Here is a 16,309-nt window from a genome sequence, read left to right as displayed (position 1 = left end):
AGTGGCCTCGTGTTCTGTTGATATGTTTGATGTGGTGCACATGCATTCTGTTTGCGTGGATAAGATAACATTTTTGAAAACTTGATGACGCCAAGTTAATTGTTAAAACCAAACTTGACAATATTCATTTTTTTTTTTTTTTTGAGATCATGAAAATGCTGTCTTTATTAATCTTTGAATATTCTACATGTTTTGATTGTTTTTGCTAGTTTTTCGTTTTTAAGCACTGGGCTTAAATTCGACTAAAATGTTACCTGATGAAAACAGGCAAAATCCGTATTTAAGCCCTGGGCTTAAATACGTGCAGTCCCAGTAGGCTATTAATGAAATGAAATGAAATGAGGTTTTACGTCCAGCTTTTCTGCACCGATTGGGTTAATGAAAACGGATCCCACACAATGTGTCATGTAGGAAAGTTTGCGTCCGGACAGCTCGATAGACAGCGGCTAGCTACGGCATATTCTTTTATATCGAATTCCAACTGTCAAGGGTTATTTTACGTGCACATGTGTACACGGGACCTCGGTTTTTCGTAGCACCCGAACGGTAGCACGATTTACCCAAATCTACTATTATTTCAACTCATATAATAATAATTTATATCTATATTTGATGATATATTGTTCTTTATGCCAAATTTAATCGTAACTTTTTTGTTTCAAAAATGCACCTCAAAACGCAATTTTCAAGCAAGTGATTTCGTGCAATACACTAGTTATGTCCCTTGGTTACACCTTCCAAACTTGCTTGAAAATCGCATTTTGAGTGCCATTTTTTGGGCACATTAAAAACGTTACGATTGTAAATTAAAAATGACAATTTGGCATAAAGAACGGTTTATTATCAAATATCGATATAAATTATTGCCTTTTAAGTTGAAATAATGGTGGATTTAGGTGGATTTGGAAAAATCGTGCTACGCACCCGAACGACTAGATAGTTGTCCCCGTCAGACACTCCGTCCTGCAAAACTGACAAGGTGAAACCGCGCGTCTGAAAATTCCGAGGAGCGAACACGAGACCTCCAGGCTACCGAGCCAGCGTCTTACTCACTAAGTCACTCTGATAAGTAAATGCTGCCATTGCATGCAGGAGTAATAGGTTCTGGTGGATTTAGAATTAATGAGAAAGATACATTTATACATTATTTTGAAAAATCGGAAAATAAAATATCTTCGCAAGTGATTGTATTTCCCACACTGAAGCAGGAAATGAGATTCGTCATCAACCGCACGACTGAGCATTGCTTACAAAGTCTCAGTTCAGGGGTCACATGGCCTACAATATCGACACCTCTGAGTCCCAGGGCTGTCAGAAATTTTGTGATCCCTGTTGTAAATTGAAAATATTCAGTTGGCTTACTTATTTTTTTTTTAATTATTAAGTTCTAAGTATGTCATGTTTTGTGGGATCACAAGTGTCACAGAAGAGATTGTTAAATTTTGATTCAAGGCCAATTTTTCTATTGGAGTTTGAAAGATAAGAGGGTGAGATTTCGTAATATTTAAATCGAAGAATGTCAAGATCGTCGCAGACGCGTTCTGAGCTCTATCTAGCTAGTAAAATTACTCAGCAATGAAGTGAATTTTATTTTTAATTCTTTTCTAAACCCCTTACCGCGAAAACACAGTCAGTGGTGGTTTCCTGTGATATTGAACTGGAAAAATATATGCATATTAAGTACAAATGCTCGTTGGAAGTTCACGGTGAAAAAGTCATACTTGGAGGGATGTTCTGGGCATAGTGCAAAAAATGTCTATTTCACAGAGAAACATCGTATCAGAGGTCGTTATAACCCTCAAGTTAGTGCTGAGACCAAAGAGGGGTGGAATATAATGCAAATTAAGCGCCGTATAGGCGCGAAGCAAAATCAGATAACGACGCTAATATTGTAGTGGCAAAGCTAGTTTCATTTTGTTAGTATTGTTTTATGTATAGTCTGTAGACGCCTAAATAGTCGAGACTAATAACAGTTCCTTTTATTCTGATTTTTTAAGTAGATCGAGGCATTTGTCATCTAAGCTTCAACTACAAGGATACTTGCGCACTAAACTTATTAAAACCTTTAAAAAGTTTTATGGCCGTCATATTGATTTGATTGGTAAATATAACGTGTCTCTCTCGGCTATTATTCTAGATATATTTAATTGACACGTATACTATTACTATCTCCCTGATAATATCTACTACATCGTTAACACAGTTCATCGCGTGCATTTTGCATACCGATAGTTCATTGGCCAATCACGCTATTTTACCGACATTTCGCCTAATAGTTTGGATGCAGCTATGGCGGGTGTGTCGCCAGGCAGTGTAAGCTTACTCTTCCGGACACCTGTTACCATTGTTTGTCGTGTAATTTGTACACGAGGAGCAGTCCATTTGCTGATTACACTATTTTGCTTGAATACACTATTTTGCCTATAACGTTTTTTAGGACTTCGAATTCTGTCTTATGGTTTGGATTGTTCGTACTTGGTTTTATTTTATAGGTCACTGTAGTTTTATATAGTGAGGGAAAGAATATTTGATAACACTGTGAATAGTATGTTGACAGACTCTTTCTAAGTTTTATAATAATATTGCTATCTGCCATATATTATGTTTAATTTAATAATTTAATAGAAACCCATGTCTTGTTATTTAGCATACTATTAGTGAGTTTATATCCCTATTATATAATCTATTTTGTTGGAAATGTACCATAATACATTGTCTTATATTATTGAGTATTATTATCTCCCCTTTACTTAAATAGCTAAATTTGAATATATAGCATGCAATTATAATTTATGTGCATATCCTAGAAGTTATTAAACGTAACTAAATAATACTTTTGTATATCAACTTAATCATAAATTACATTATGTCCATCTGTTAAATAATGTTGCATTTATATTGTTGACAATGTATACTTTGTTTACATAAGGAGTGTATAGTTTATAATTTTGCATGAGCTGAGAATGAATTCTCAGAAACGATGCCATTCTGTCGAGACGGCCAGGCGAACGTGATACCCCGCACTAGTACCCTGGGTCAGTTGTTCCCTCTGGGATATCCGTCTCCAGGGTCGAAGCGAAGCTATAGTAATTACACCTATAGTTCTTGAAAAATGCTCATTGAGCACACAGCCTTTAGATGTTTGCGTCTAATGAACAGACCTTAAACTGCTTGCAGTTTTAAAACAGATACAGCCTTTAAAGGAGCTAAATCGCTAACATTTGGGACCTAGAAATTAACACAAGTGGGTCGCAACTCATATAATACTGTTATATGAATGTATATAAACTGATTTACATTCAATCGTTTCCGTTTTTACTCTAATTTCAAATCAGTCATGTTCCGTGAAATAAGCCAGCAGTCTCAATCGAATGCAAATTTCTAGCGTCTGGTTATTCCAGACTACATACGCTGTTTGGTTTGGTGCAATATGTCTAGCCTCGTTCCTCGAGTCTCTTGCTAGAACTCGGGCTGAAACGCATTATGGTACACGATTCGTGTACCAATGGTAAAATGTATATTTTGTCTTAAATATTGGATATCAGAAGCCCATCTTTTCCCGGTAAGATCACAGCATCAATGTTGTTTTAAATTGACAAATATTTCGTGTTTTCAATGTTGAAGATTTTGGATGATATTGAGTTAGAGACTTAGCTACTTTAAACGCTTGCGTTTAATGAAAAGATACACACAGAACAGATCACAGAACGGCTTGAACTGGGACAGTTCGCCTCTTTATAAATAGTATAAAAGAGTTTTCCCAGTCCATTAAAACATACATGTATATATGTTATAATACATAATAAAACTTTATAGTTTTATACAGTTTTGTTCCGTTTGTTCGAAGAGAGAGAGAGAGCCGAACATAGCACAACTACTTTTTAGCTAGTCCGCCTTCTCCTCTGAAGAGACTCTACTTTAAACGGCTTGTGATCGGCCAATAGATCACTGGTGGCAGAGAAATTACCGGGGTGTGGGTCCTGAGCAACCATTGCGGCAGATTCCCCACACTACAAAACCGCTACATCATTTCGTGGCGAAAGCGAAAAGAAGAAATAAAAAGCGCGCCACAATATGTAATATACTGAGCTATCATTTGAGACTGGGCCTGAGGGAGAGGGAGCTGTCGCCGCCCCCCCCCCCTCCGCTACGCCACTGAGCGTACTGACTTGATCGTTCTGATGGAAGTCGCCAACGAATTCGTGAGCAATGAATAGGCCTACAGGCTGTGGATCGTTTTAAGCAGAATTAGGAGCAGCAAACACAAATTTACAGTTTAAACATACATTATGCAAGAGCTAAATCTGCCTATTGCAGGTATTTCTTTAGGCCTGAAATGTTGTCTAAATTATAAATTTAACATTTATTAACTTATCCAGACCATAATCATATCTCAATGTTTACTGGATTAGGATCCGATTTGCTGCCCAACTTTCATTCATGATTAAACCATGAAATGGATAATCGATACTATGTTTTTTAACGTACCGACTTTAGTAATGATGATTGAGGCTAGGTTGATAAATTAACTTGATAAATTCTCGGTCCCAAGTGGATCTATTTGACTGAAATTTTCAGCAAATACCCTTTACATTAGCCTATCCAGTTTTTACCTGTTATAGTGAGAACTACCAGCCTTCATCTCCCATATCTTTAATATTCCATCAACTATCACATTTTTTTTTCAACCGGCCATAACTGATGGTGGTGAATTATTTTATGGATAAGGGACGCAAGGAAAGAATGCGACAAAAAAACTTCAGGTATTTTTCTAATTACCTAATCTATCGTAGATACAACGGAAGTGGGGCGGACTTGCAATAAAGATCGGCTGTTCATTTAACTAATCTTCGGAATTTAGCGGCTATTTTTGAAAAATCTTCTCAATTACTTATACGTTAGAATCAGGTAAATTCCAGTTAATGCATTGTATCTAAACTATAAATGAAATGAAATGGGGTTTAACGTCCTACTGTTTTGCTCCGAACTGGGCTAATGAAGACGGGCATACGCCATACAGTGTGCTATATATGAGGGAAATTTTGCCCGGACAGCGGCAACTGTCAAGGGATCTTTTACGTGCACGCCAATGTGTACACGGGACCTTGGTTTTTCGTCCCAGCCGAACGACTAGACAGCTTTCCTTGTCAGCCCCTCCGTCCTGCATCACTGACAAGGGAGAACCACGCCGGAAAATCTGGACGAACTTTCTCGGCCAATGCAGGGATCGAACACCCGACCCCCAGGCTACAGCGAGCCAGCGCTTTACTCACCTAGCCACCGTGGCTCCCGTATCTAAACTAAAAGTTACTTGCATGAAATAAATCGGAGATGGGATACTTGCGGCAGCTTCTGTAGTTACATCACCTAAACCAACAAAAAGCGGAAATCTACATGTTAGGGTGTGGTGGGGTGGGGGAGTTGGCCACCCATGCACCGGGATCAGATCAGTAATGCCTGTGGGAACTTTCACTATTAAAAATGAAATAAATAAAACTATGGGAAAAAAAAAGTTAGGTCTTTTCAACTTCGACTCATTCATGAAATTACCCCTTTTTTAAAGAAAAAAACAATTTGTATCAAATTTTACCTCCAGTTTAATTATTTTATGACTCTGGTTATCAAGATACCGGGGGGTTGGATGGCTGAATGGTTAGCGTGCGCACGCTGTATCATAAAGTCTGTCATTGAGTCGACTGGCGTGGTTTCGAATCCCCGGTTGTACGTGACAAGGAGCAGGGTCGCCTGTCCAACCTCGTGGGTTTTCTCCGGGTCCTCCGGTTTCCTCCCACTGCTAAAGACCCCTATGCGCAAGCGAATTATTGAAATAAAATTAAACCATATGTTAGTCCCGAAATGACCTAGTTTGTGTCGAGAGGACGTTAAACCCCATTTCTCTTTCTCTCTCTCTCTCTCTCTATCAAGATACCACACCCCTGATAATATTAATATTTATGACGGGACGCGGATGTATATCTTTATCCTTATATGGAAGAGCGGGAAATGAAGTTATAAATATTTTCATTACAATTTTAAATATTATGCGTAATAAACAATGTAGTGGTGTTCTAATTTTAGTGGAATTCCGGCTGGACCCATTTTTGTATCACTGTGTCTTATGATTGATACTATAATTGCATGTAGCTACATGATTATTTTGGCGAATGGATATAACATTAATATCCTACGGTAATTTGGTCGTTGCGCGAGCACGTGGTTTCGCCGGCTTCTCGGCTAGTCTCATTCTCTTTCTTTCGAGGACACCGTTACGATTGCACCATTCCGGATCTTCACAAGGCTTCTTTCAACAATGGCAAGACCCAGGGTTTACTTCGACATGATGGCCGATAAAAAAAGCCTCGGCAGAATTGTTATGGAGGTAATGCTTTTCGTAAATGATGTCTTGTTACACCGTAAATAGAAATCAACTCGTAGTGTTAATAATAATAAGTTATAAATTATTATTGCCTTCAAACATGTCGCCATAGATATGAGTCAACACCAAAGCATTGATGGATGGATAGTCAACAGACATTGGGCCAGCGTTGCCAGAGGCTCGAACGACAAATACTCTGTCGCTTTTCATTTAAGCTAACTCGACACCTTTACACATGATGCAAAACCCCAATCACAAGCTTTTAAAAATCTAGCCTATCCAAAGCCATAGATTGGGCCCCAAGCATTTTCGCACATGACCTACTTTTTGAAAAAGCCAAACTAGACAGCGGCAGTACGCTTTACCCAATACTAACTCAAAACTACCCAATACTAGCACATGCTACCGGATTATTTTGTTAAAAATTGACAGAATACATACTTTGTGTCAATAAAAATGTGATTATTCCCGGAATTAGCCAAAGATGTATGGAAAACTGGAATGTCTATTAAATGAATAATAATTGATGGAAACAGTAGGCAGCTAGAACTTAGTAGAAGGTAGCTAAAAAGGTTAATATACTGTGATGTGTTTGTAGCTAGGCTTGGATTCTTTTAGTTTCAGCTGGCTAACTTAATTTCATTAGTAATTAATGCAATTAACAACTTAAAAATAACTTAATGCAATTAACATCTTAATCTTAAAAATAAGTTAATTTTATACTTAGGAATATTTTAACATTCCCATTGCGATGAAATAACTTCCGTTTATCTGCAAATATTGTCAGTCAAGTTAATTGAGCGGTGTTTTACTGTTTTTATCAAAATTGATTACAGTCCATTATTCATGTGCAACCTTGTACTTGCGGTTTTGTCCCGTATCTTGATTGGTAGTTGTATACACAATACATTTAGCCCAGCCTTCAGGCCGTAAATCTATTTGGTTTTAAAATGTTGGGCAAAGTCAGCTATTGTCACTTCAATTTAAGAGATGGTTTATACCTGTATCGGGTCGGGATTATGCTATTGGAGTTGGATGTGTAATAACAATAATCAATCACTGTTTTGAAGAAGTTTTGCTAATTGATGTACTATCTGATTAGCATCGTACTTTGCCAGGTGAAACTAAATAGTAAAATAGTACCATAGCTCTTATCTCGAAACACGCAGGGTCGAGAGATGAGGTTTCTTATCTGGTTTCTGTCCCAGGACCTTTCGGACTCCCACAAACTACCATTTCTGTGCGGGGGTTGGGGTGGGGTGGGGGGTGGTTGAATGGTTAGCGTGTGCGGGCTGTCATAAGGTCTGTCATTGAGTCAACTTGGTTTCGATCCTCTGGTTGTGACAAGGAGTACCTAGGGTTGTCTGTCCAACCTCGTTTTTCTTCAGGTCCTCCGGTTTCCTCCCACTGCTAAAGACCCCTATGTGCAAGCGAATTAATGAAATAAAAAAAATTTGAACCATATGTTAGTCCAGGAATGACCTAGTTTGTGTTGAGTGGATGTTAAACCCCATTTCTCTCACCATTTCTGTTACCACTAGCTTCTAAAATTCATTAGCCACTGTGAATCATGCGTAGAAAAAAAAGTACTAGCCACATTTTTCATTAGCCACTGACCTCCTGAAAAGTTGTTTGTAATTGTATACTAATCTTGGTATTTAGTGCATATTAAGGATGTAACATTTGAAGCTAGCAGCAAGTGCTAATAAAGTACACAAAACATCGAGCAGAAATTTGAAGGCGTTATCTTGTGGACGCTCTGGAGGCTCGAGTTGAAATTCGATTGACTTTGAATTTATACAGTGTTTATAGTCATGAGATGAAGAAAGAAGTCTCTTGATTTTCAACGTTTTGAAATAATTACTGATTTGTCACTTGATCACTTTGAAATATCTTGTGGATGCACTTGAGACTTATGTAAATATCCGATTGACTTTAAATTTATACATGGGCCAAGGAAATCTCTTGATTTTTCTTTTCAATGATTTCAGATAATTAATGGCAGAGTTATGGCCCTTGATATCTTTGAAAAATCTTGTGGATGAAGTAGAGGCTCCGGTTATTGTCCGATTGACTAAATTTATAGTGTTTCAGGTTATGAGAACTCGACTCACCCAGTTAACAAGTGCAGTTTTACAAATTTTTCTATTTTAACGTATGGATATTTTAATGTAATGGTTTTATTTGTTTTTTCAGTTGAGGGCTGATGTTGTACCGAAGACTGCAGGTAATAAAATGATAATGTCCCCAGGTTTAGTGTTATGCCATTGGTGTTCCATAACTACATGCCTTAAATGTGATGTTTATATGCTCACATTTTCATGTGGACGTATCATGTAGTCGTTGTGTCCGTCTGTTCACATTTTGTTAGACCTCTAGTTTTGACCCGATTTTGATGAAACTTGAAATATGGTTATATCCCAAAGATCTTGGTTCTTTTTGATATTCCTGCCTAGCTTCCTGGATTATGGCCCCCAGGGCTGCCGAAAACCAGTATCGCAGCGCAATTTGCGATACATATTTTGTCCGTTGCTAATCAAAAATTAAAATCTAACGTTTTTGATTCGCAGTAACTTTGAATCATTAACATGCCTCTCATTTTGGATATTGACACAAAGATTTATCCACATTTCTCTACGCTTTCAACTATATAAAATATCAAATAAATTTTATAAACAAAACGGAATTCTCCGTGTGACATTTTCTTCTCGAACTACCCAGACTCAATTCATTATACTTTTTAACAATGCTACTTTATAATACAGGGACATAACTCTATGAATCGGGACTATTAAACCAGAAATAGGGAATCAAGTAGTACCACTCACGTTGCGAGACATGTCAATTTCGAGTAATTATATCAGTATTCAATTTGAAAAAAATTAAATTCAGTGTTTCCCCCACGTATTGTAAATAAAATATAAAAAATAAATATGTGTAAACGTATTGTAAAATGAGAAATCAAAGTAAGAATTCCCGTAAACTATTATTGTTTATATCGCATGCGTCTAGTTAATCAAGATTATTCGTAAAATACCGCATGCTTACGATTGAACAAAAATAATAACACGATAAAAAGCAGACGAAATTGTTTTCTAACGAAGAAATAAGAAGTCACTGCCCAGATGATAAGGCCTAACAGCTACCTGTAGAAGTGCTAAAATTCTAAAAAAAAATCTTAAGAATGAAATCTAATCATTTGTTATCAATTAAAATTAAAATAATCTTGTTATTTAGGTGTTTTATGTTGAAACTGAAAAACTGCTAATCACTTTTTAAATTTGCTAATCAAATTTGGCAAAATTGGACTTTTTTGATTAGCAGTGCTGCTAATCATCTGTGAAAAATTACCGACAGCCCTGATGGCCCCTGATTGTACGAAAAGTCTTTTTTTTAGCTTCTCTTGTTCGTCACTTGCAAAATGTTGGCGCACCTTGCATTGCAACTGCTTGTATCTTGTAAGTGCTTTAAAGATGGGTTCCTGCGTACAAACTGGGTGATTTAATGGTATATTTGGACCAAAAACATATTCAAACTAATTAATTTGTCATAATTATGCTTCAAATCCTTAAACATTGTAATTGCGAAGGAATGCCCCGCTATTAAAATTCGATCAAACCAGGTCATGTTTACGTCACGTCTTGGGGAGTCAGAGAATTCATTGCATACATAAGACGATGTTGTCTTTAATCGCTTACTATTTATTACAAATATCGAATCCTAATTAAATTCTCGGATTATCCACTACCCGCGTCTTTTTCCGTCATTTTTATCTCAAAAAGTATTGTACGTCTAACTCTTCATAAAGTTTATCAACTTGTACATCAAGCGCTCAATGTTCGCTTGTGACCTTTGACATCACGCTGCAGAAGTTCATAATCGTCGGGCTGTTGATTAGGGGAACCCTTACATTTTTGTCCTGTATACGCTCCATGAGTGTTTTTCGGGGAATCCAGTATTTTTCTAGTAAGATTGGATATCTCTACTTCCATAATAACCAAAATTGCCATACTTTTATTGGAAATAACCACCCGATAAATACTTTTCTGGGAACCTATCTTTAATTACTGACAAAAAGAAAGATAAAGGTGACAAGCCCTATAGATTGTTCTGACAACTTTTGGTTGTAAAGTTCATTGCCTGGCAACCTATTTCATTTTTATTTTTTGGGGGGGGGGGGATTTGAAATGGAATGAACTATTCAATTGTATTGGTGTTCTTCAAACCAGAATGTTTTACCAACCATTTTTGTTTTCAGAGAACTTCAGATCTCTTTGCACAGGTGAAAAGGGGGTAGGAAAGTCAGGAAAACCTTTATCATTCAAAGGCTGTTCATTCCACCGAGTTATTCCAGGCTTTATGTGTCAGGGAGGTGATTTCACCCGGGGTGATGGAACTGGTGGAGAAAGTATCTATGGAGAAAAATTTAAGGATGAAAACTTTACACTGAAACACACCGGACCCGGTATGGTGAAGTATTTATGTAATAAATGTTATCTCTATGTGCTTAGATGGTTTATAACTCTTAAGGTTCTCTCTAAATTGTTTTATTTAATGGTTCATATGGTTTAAAATATTCTGATTTAGTTTTCTATCTACTGGTTTGTATGGAAAATCACAAGATGATCAGGTAATCATTCAAAATGTGAAGTTGTATATACCCCTTGATGACTGAATAATCATTCAAGAATAAATTTATAGGCTACACATGGCCACAGATTTTAACTTTTTTTATACGCCCACATGCATATGTTGCCAACATGCATATGTTGTTTATTGCTGTCCTCTCTGTACTTACGTTGGTCCACCGTCCACAATTTCTAGTGAACACTCTACACACATTTATTATCTGATCTAAATGGAATTTAAATCTGCTTACATTAGAGAGGTGGAGAATCCTATTTAATTTCGACAATTTCTGTTAAATCTAGTGTTATGGTCCTTGTTTTCACTTTATAGAAATTTGTGAATGCGCTAACAGATTAAATTATGTATTAAATTATATGCATTATTTACATTAGAAAACGAGGAGGGGTACGGCAACACTCCCTTGAATAAGTAGAAAAGCTGGACAGGCTGGTACATCTGCGTAGGATCTGGATCAAAAAATGATGCCGGCGGGGCGGAGTAGTAGAATAGATAAAATTAAAGAATCCCCGCCAAACATTAGTAAAACGTAGAAGCCTGTTTACCAGTTTTTCTTAATAACTTCTAGAGTTATGGTCCTTCACTTTGAACTTTGAACTCTCTAATGACTAAAGCTATCATCAGATCTGTATAAAATCTATGTTATTTAAATTTGTAAAATGAAAAAGCCTACTGAATTTTGGCAATTTATATTAATTATTTACATTATTTACATTAGTAAAACATAGAAGCCTGTTTACCAGTTTCTAAAGTTATGGTCCTTCACTTTGAACTTTGAACTCTCTAATGACTAAAGCTATCATCAGATCTGTATAAAATCTGTTATTTAAATTAGTAAAATGAAAAAGCCTACTGAATTTTGGCAATTTATGTTAATTACTTCTCTAGAGTTGTGGTCCTTGTTGGACCTTGTAAAAGATTAAATATGCAACAATCCTGATGATTTAGCTGCTGTGGTGGGCGTATTTTTCGTTGCATGGCAGCCTCTTTTAAAATTTGATATAAAGCACAAGGTTAATGCTGGGACGAACCCTATCAATAATGGGCGGTCAACATCCTGTTCCGGAGTTACCCGCAATTCTGTTGATTTCCCAGTTCCCTGTCCATCTATTGCTAAATTTGGTCAGATCTTGCAAATGGCAAATGTTTGTAATTCAAATTTGATGGGAATCATTGGGGGTCATGAGTACGAACCCTATGCACTGTTTCCGTGACCATCCATTCCAAAGTTGTCCTTTGGAAAACAGTGTGATTGTGATGAAGGCTGGTTTATATCCGATTTTTTTTAAAATTCAATGTGGTGCATTAGGACAATGAGTAGATGATCCATATTGATTTTCCGTACATCTATTGCATGGCAGTTGCTTGTCAAATTTGTGAGGCATCTTGATCAGAGAGGATGAACCCTGTTGATTTTTAGCATTATAGAACTTCTCTTTTCTTTCACAGGTATTTTGTCGATGGCAAATGCTGGTCCCAACACAAATGGATCCCAGTTTTTCTTATGCACTGCAGCAACAAATTGGTGAGTTCAAAATAAGAGACCTAATATTAGATTGATTTTAGGGCTTAGCCAATCAAAATTGAAGTATCTACTAGAATTTGATTTTATCTTTAGTTAAAATTTTGAGAAACGGGGCACAGGACTTTAAACCCCATATAAAGATATAAAGTCTTGTACAGTTAACTTCTCTCAAACAAATCACTTATTAATGTGTGCTGCAGAATGTTAGTGGTCAAAAGGGAAAAATTTGTATTCTGTATTACAATGATTTTTTTGTTTTGCAGGCTCGATGGTAAACATGTTGTATTTGGCTCTGTTGTAGAGGGCTTGGATGTTGTAAAAGCTATTGAAGGCTACGGATCCCAAAGCGGAAAAACTAAAGAGAAAATTGTTATTGCTGATTGCGGAATGGCGTAATTTTTGTTATGTGCTATTTTTAAATATTTTCCAGAAAAATTTAGTTTTAAAATCATGAAGTAAAATTAATTTCATTTTGAAACTAAAACTGAATAAAATCACTTTTTTTTTTTTTTATGAAAAAGAATTTAAGATATCAACTTGGAACTAATTTCTTGAGGCTTGCCAAAAAATGATCGATATGGTCTGTCTTGTATTTTCCTTATTAAAGTTATGTTTCCGATAAATATATGGTTACCAATACTCTTACATTGGACAGTGTGATTTTCTAGTTCATGAGTGACTATTAAAGGGAACTTATGCCATGCCGTTAATTATTCATAAATAGCAAGTTGTGACTTTATGATCCTTTGGTCCAGGACAAGCCCTGATATTGCCCTGAAGGTGACAACTGTCCCTTCCACTAAACAAAACGTTAACAAACATAGCACGGGTCTGATATTCTTGAGTAATTTCACAAAGAACCTTTTGTAGGGAACTGTTTTCCTCTGCTGCAGAAGTATCCATACCAACTTCCTAATGTCCTAGTATTAAAAATTGTAGCTGTCACATCTGGCATTAGATGAAAGTCAACCGATTGTTACCTTTTTTGGGACGATCTTGAAATCTATCCTTTACCCTAATCTTGTCTACAGGTCTGTTCAATATGGAGGACATTTACATATTTTGTTAGAGCCGCAGTGGCTCACTAAGACACTGGCTTGCTAACCAAGCCCAAGTTCACAAAGCATTCTTAGACTTACGAATTTACTCAAAATTGTTTGCCTTATTTTAACTAAAATATAGCCCTTTATAAAACTTTATTTATTAAGTCGGATCTTCGCTCAACTTGGATCAGAATGTTTGGTCCATTTGATCTAATTCCGGCTTTTTTCCTTCGCCCAAGTCAGATCGTCAGTATGTTCAGAATTTGACTGTCAATTACGTCTCGATGGTCTAAAACATGCACAGAGCCCCCATATACTTCCCCTCTGATTTTGACTCAAATTGGCCTATTTGATGCGAGGCAATAATATAATTTTCACGGAAAATTCGAAATTCGCCGTCTGCTGTACGAGACACTTTCCGGGAAAATTTAGGACATTTTTCAAAGATGGCGACGAAACGGAAGCCATCTACTCGCACCAAAACGCAAATTATCTACTGGCACATACGAACAAAAGCTTGAAATATGCGTTTGAATCAATTATTATCTGGCTCTTGTAGTTCATTTCTAATCAGAGCTAAGATGGAATTTCGGTCTTGGGCTAACTCGAAATCTTCGCTTAACAGTTAAGTTTGGTCAATTCACTTAGATCCAACTTATGCAAAGTTTACTGTATGTGCATAGTTTTGTGTTTCTGGATCAAAAATATCTCGTAAACAGTGAGATTGAGTAAATTTTCAACTTTCTAAGTCTGAGAATGCTTTGTGAACTTCATATTCCTGAAGCAATGGCCCGAGAAATCCCGCTCTGGCCATTCCTGGATTGGCTTCTGATATTTGAACTTTTGAAGGAGTGTGTCTATTCTTCCCTTTGATCAAATCTATCCCAAGTACAGCAACATGACAGCCCTTCGTTTAATCTGGGTCTTCCCTAAAACTTTGGACAGTGATTTAAAGTATTAAAAACGGTGAGAAGTATGTTCATCTCCAAACAGTATTGTTTACATTGTTTTCGATTTGATAGCCTCGTTTGTCACGCAATAAGTTTTTCTGCAATATACTGCTATGCACTGGTTAATTGGGCATAATAAAATTGTGAGTCATGATGTACCGGTAACGTTGTGTAAACATATTTGGTCCAATTTGGAGCTCTGATTTGAGCATAATTCTTTTGTAACGCAGTAAGCTATTGGTTTTTAATCGGACCAGTCATAATTTGGAACAGAAATTTGCTTTCGTTAAAGCAGTGTTTGGTGGGATTAGGTATAATCAAAGAAACACTGCAAGGAGTATGTGTGAGCTAGTGCGCCAGGTCTTGTTTGCTATCAGTGTCATCCCAAAAAGTTAACCTGGATTTTCTGGTGTTTCCACTACTCCGTGGTCAAAATTTCCTCTTGGCACACTGTTTATACAGAAAAGTGGGACTTATTTCACATATCTTCTCCCCCTTGAGATACATACTGATTTTTATATGGTGGTTAAGGACATGATAGAAGCATTTTAATATTATCAACTATTTCCGATAATCACTGCTAGAGTTATGGCCCTTGATCACTTTGAAAAATCTTGTGGATGTTCCAGAGGCTAAAGTTAATATTTGATTGACTTTCAATTTATACAATGTTTCTAGGGGGTTAGATCTATTAACCAAGGCCATCTGCATAATTCCTCAAGGTCACGAGACGGGTTACTTAATGGGTTGTTACTTTTAATCAGATTTTAGTGTGTTGTAAATGTTAATATGCGACACCCATGCTGAATGCTCCGAAGGCTTGGCTGCTGATAACATACGTTTTGTTGTCTGGCAACCTTTTTGATATTGCCTCCCCAGACGAATTAACATCCCGTCAAACCTTATTTGGTTAACATGTGGGCTCAGACTAGTAATTATTTGCCCATTGACTTCAATGTTAAATGGCTGGAACATCACAGGCTATAGCTTTTTGCTCAACATTCTGTTGGTTCCAATCTTTATAGGCACAATGGGGACCACATTTGGCAATATCCTCATCATTATTTTGTAGGGGGTTGACCGTTCAGATTTTTTGCTACGGGGATTTGATGTTGACTGGGGTGAAAATCTGACTTCGAACACAATGATTGCTCTGCAGAAAGACAATTTACACCCCCTATACCTTCGCTGTAATATACCCTGCCAAATTAAAAACTTAACACTGATGAATTTCAACAAATTTTTTTTTCTGTTAAGTCAAATAAATTTTAAAGTGTTTCTAACGATAATAAGTAGTAAGAAGCCTTTATACTTGACTTTTGAGCATATAAAGATGAAAAACACGTGCAAACACAAACTCGTGAGGTCAACCTAGCTGAAAAGTGTAACAATTTTCTCCTATATGGTATCAATGTATGTATATCTGGTATCATCAGAATGTAAGTCTGCCGGGTTACTGGTGGTGGGTGTGGTATTCCACGCCCAAAATGCCATGCCCCGCAACTAGTCTAGATTAGCTCAAAAGTGTACCACATGAAAATCGCACAGCAATGTACCGTACATCTTCAGGTATTACAAACACTCTTGACAGACATTTCTAGTGGTGGGGCACCCCTGACAGAGCTATGGTATAACAAGCCAACAGTGAGGCTGATGTCCCCCGCCGAAATAGGAAAATAATTAGAGGACACATATAAATTTATCACAAATTATCTTTTACAAAGTATTGAACAATCAAACAGTATATCTTTACTTATAGTCTAACAAT

At 36.8% G+C, this 16,309-nt stretch overlaps 1 protein-coding gene across 1 annotated transcript; it reads left to right on the top strand.

Annotated features, from left to right (window-relative positions):
* Positions 1 to 6,218: 6,218 nt before the first annotated feature.
* Positions 6,219 to 13,193, top strand: LOC126810552 (peptidyl-prolyl cis-trans isomerase). The gene is made up of 5 exons (XM_050535686.2): positions 6,219 to 6,379; positions 8,573 to 8,603; positions 10,635 to 10,841; positions 12,473 to 12,548; positions 12,812 to 13,193. The coding sequence occupies exons 1-5, from the start codon at positions 6,311 to 6,313 to the stop codon at positions 12,942 to 12,944; spliced, it is 516 nt and encodes a 171-aa protein (XP_050391643.1). The 5' UTR covers positions 6,219 to 6,310; the 3' UTR covers positions 12,945 to 13,193.
* The last annotated feature ends 3,116 nt before the right edge of the window (positions 13,194 to 16,309 follow it).

Source organism: Patella vulgata, chromosome 2, assembly GCF_932274485.2.
Source record: "Patella vulgata chromosome 2, xgPatVulg1.2, whole genome shotgun sequence".
Lineage (NCBI taxonomy): Eukaryota > Metazoa > Mollusca > Gastropoda > Patellidae > Patella > Patella vulgata.
Note: the sequence above shows the minus strand (reverse complement) of the source record. Positions and strands in the feature narration are given on the sequence as shown.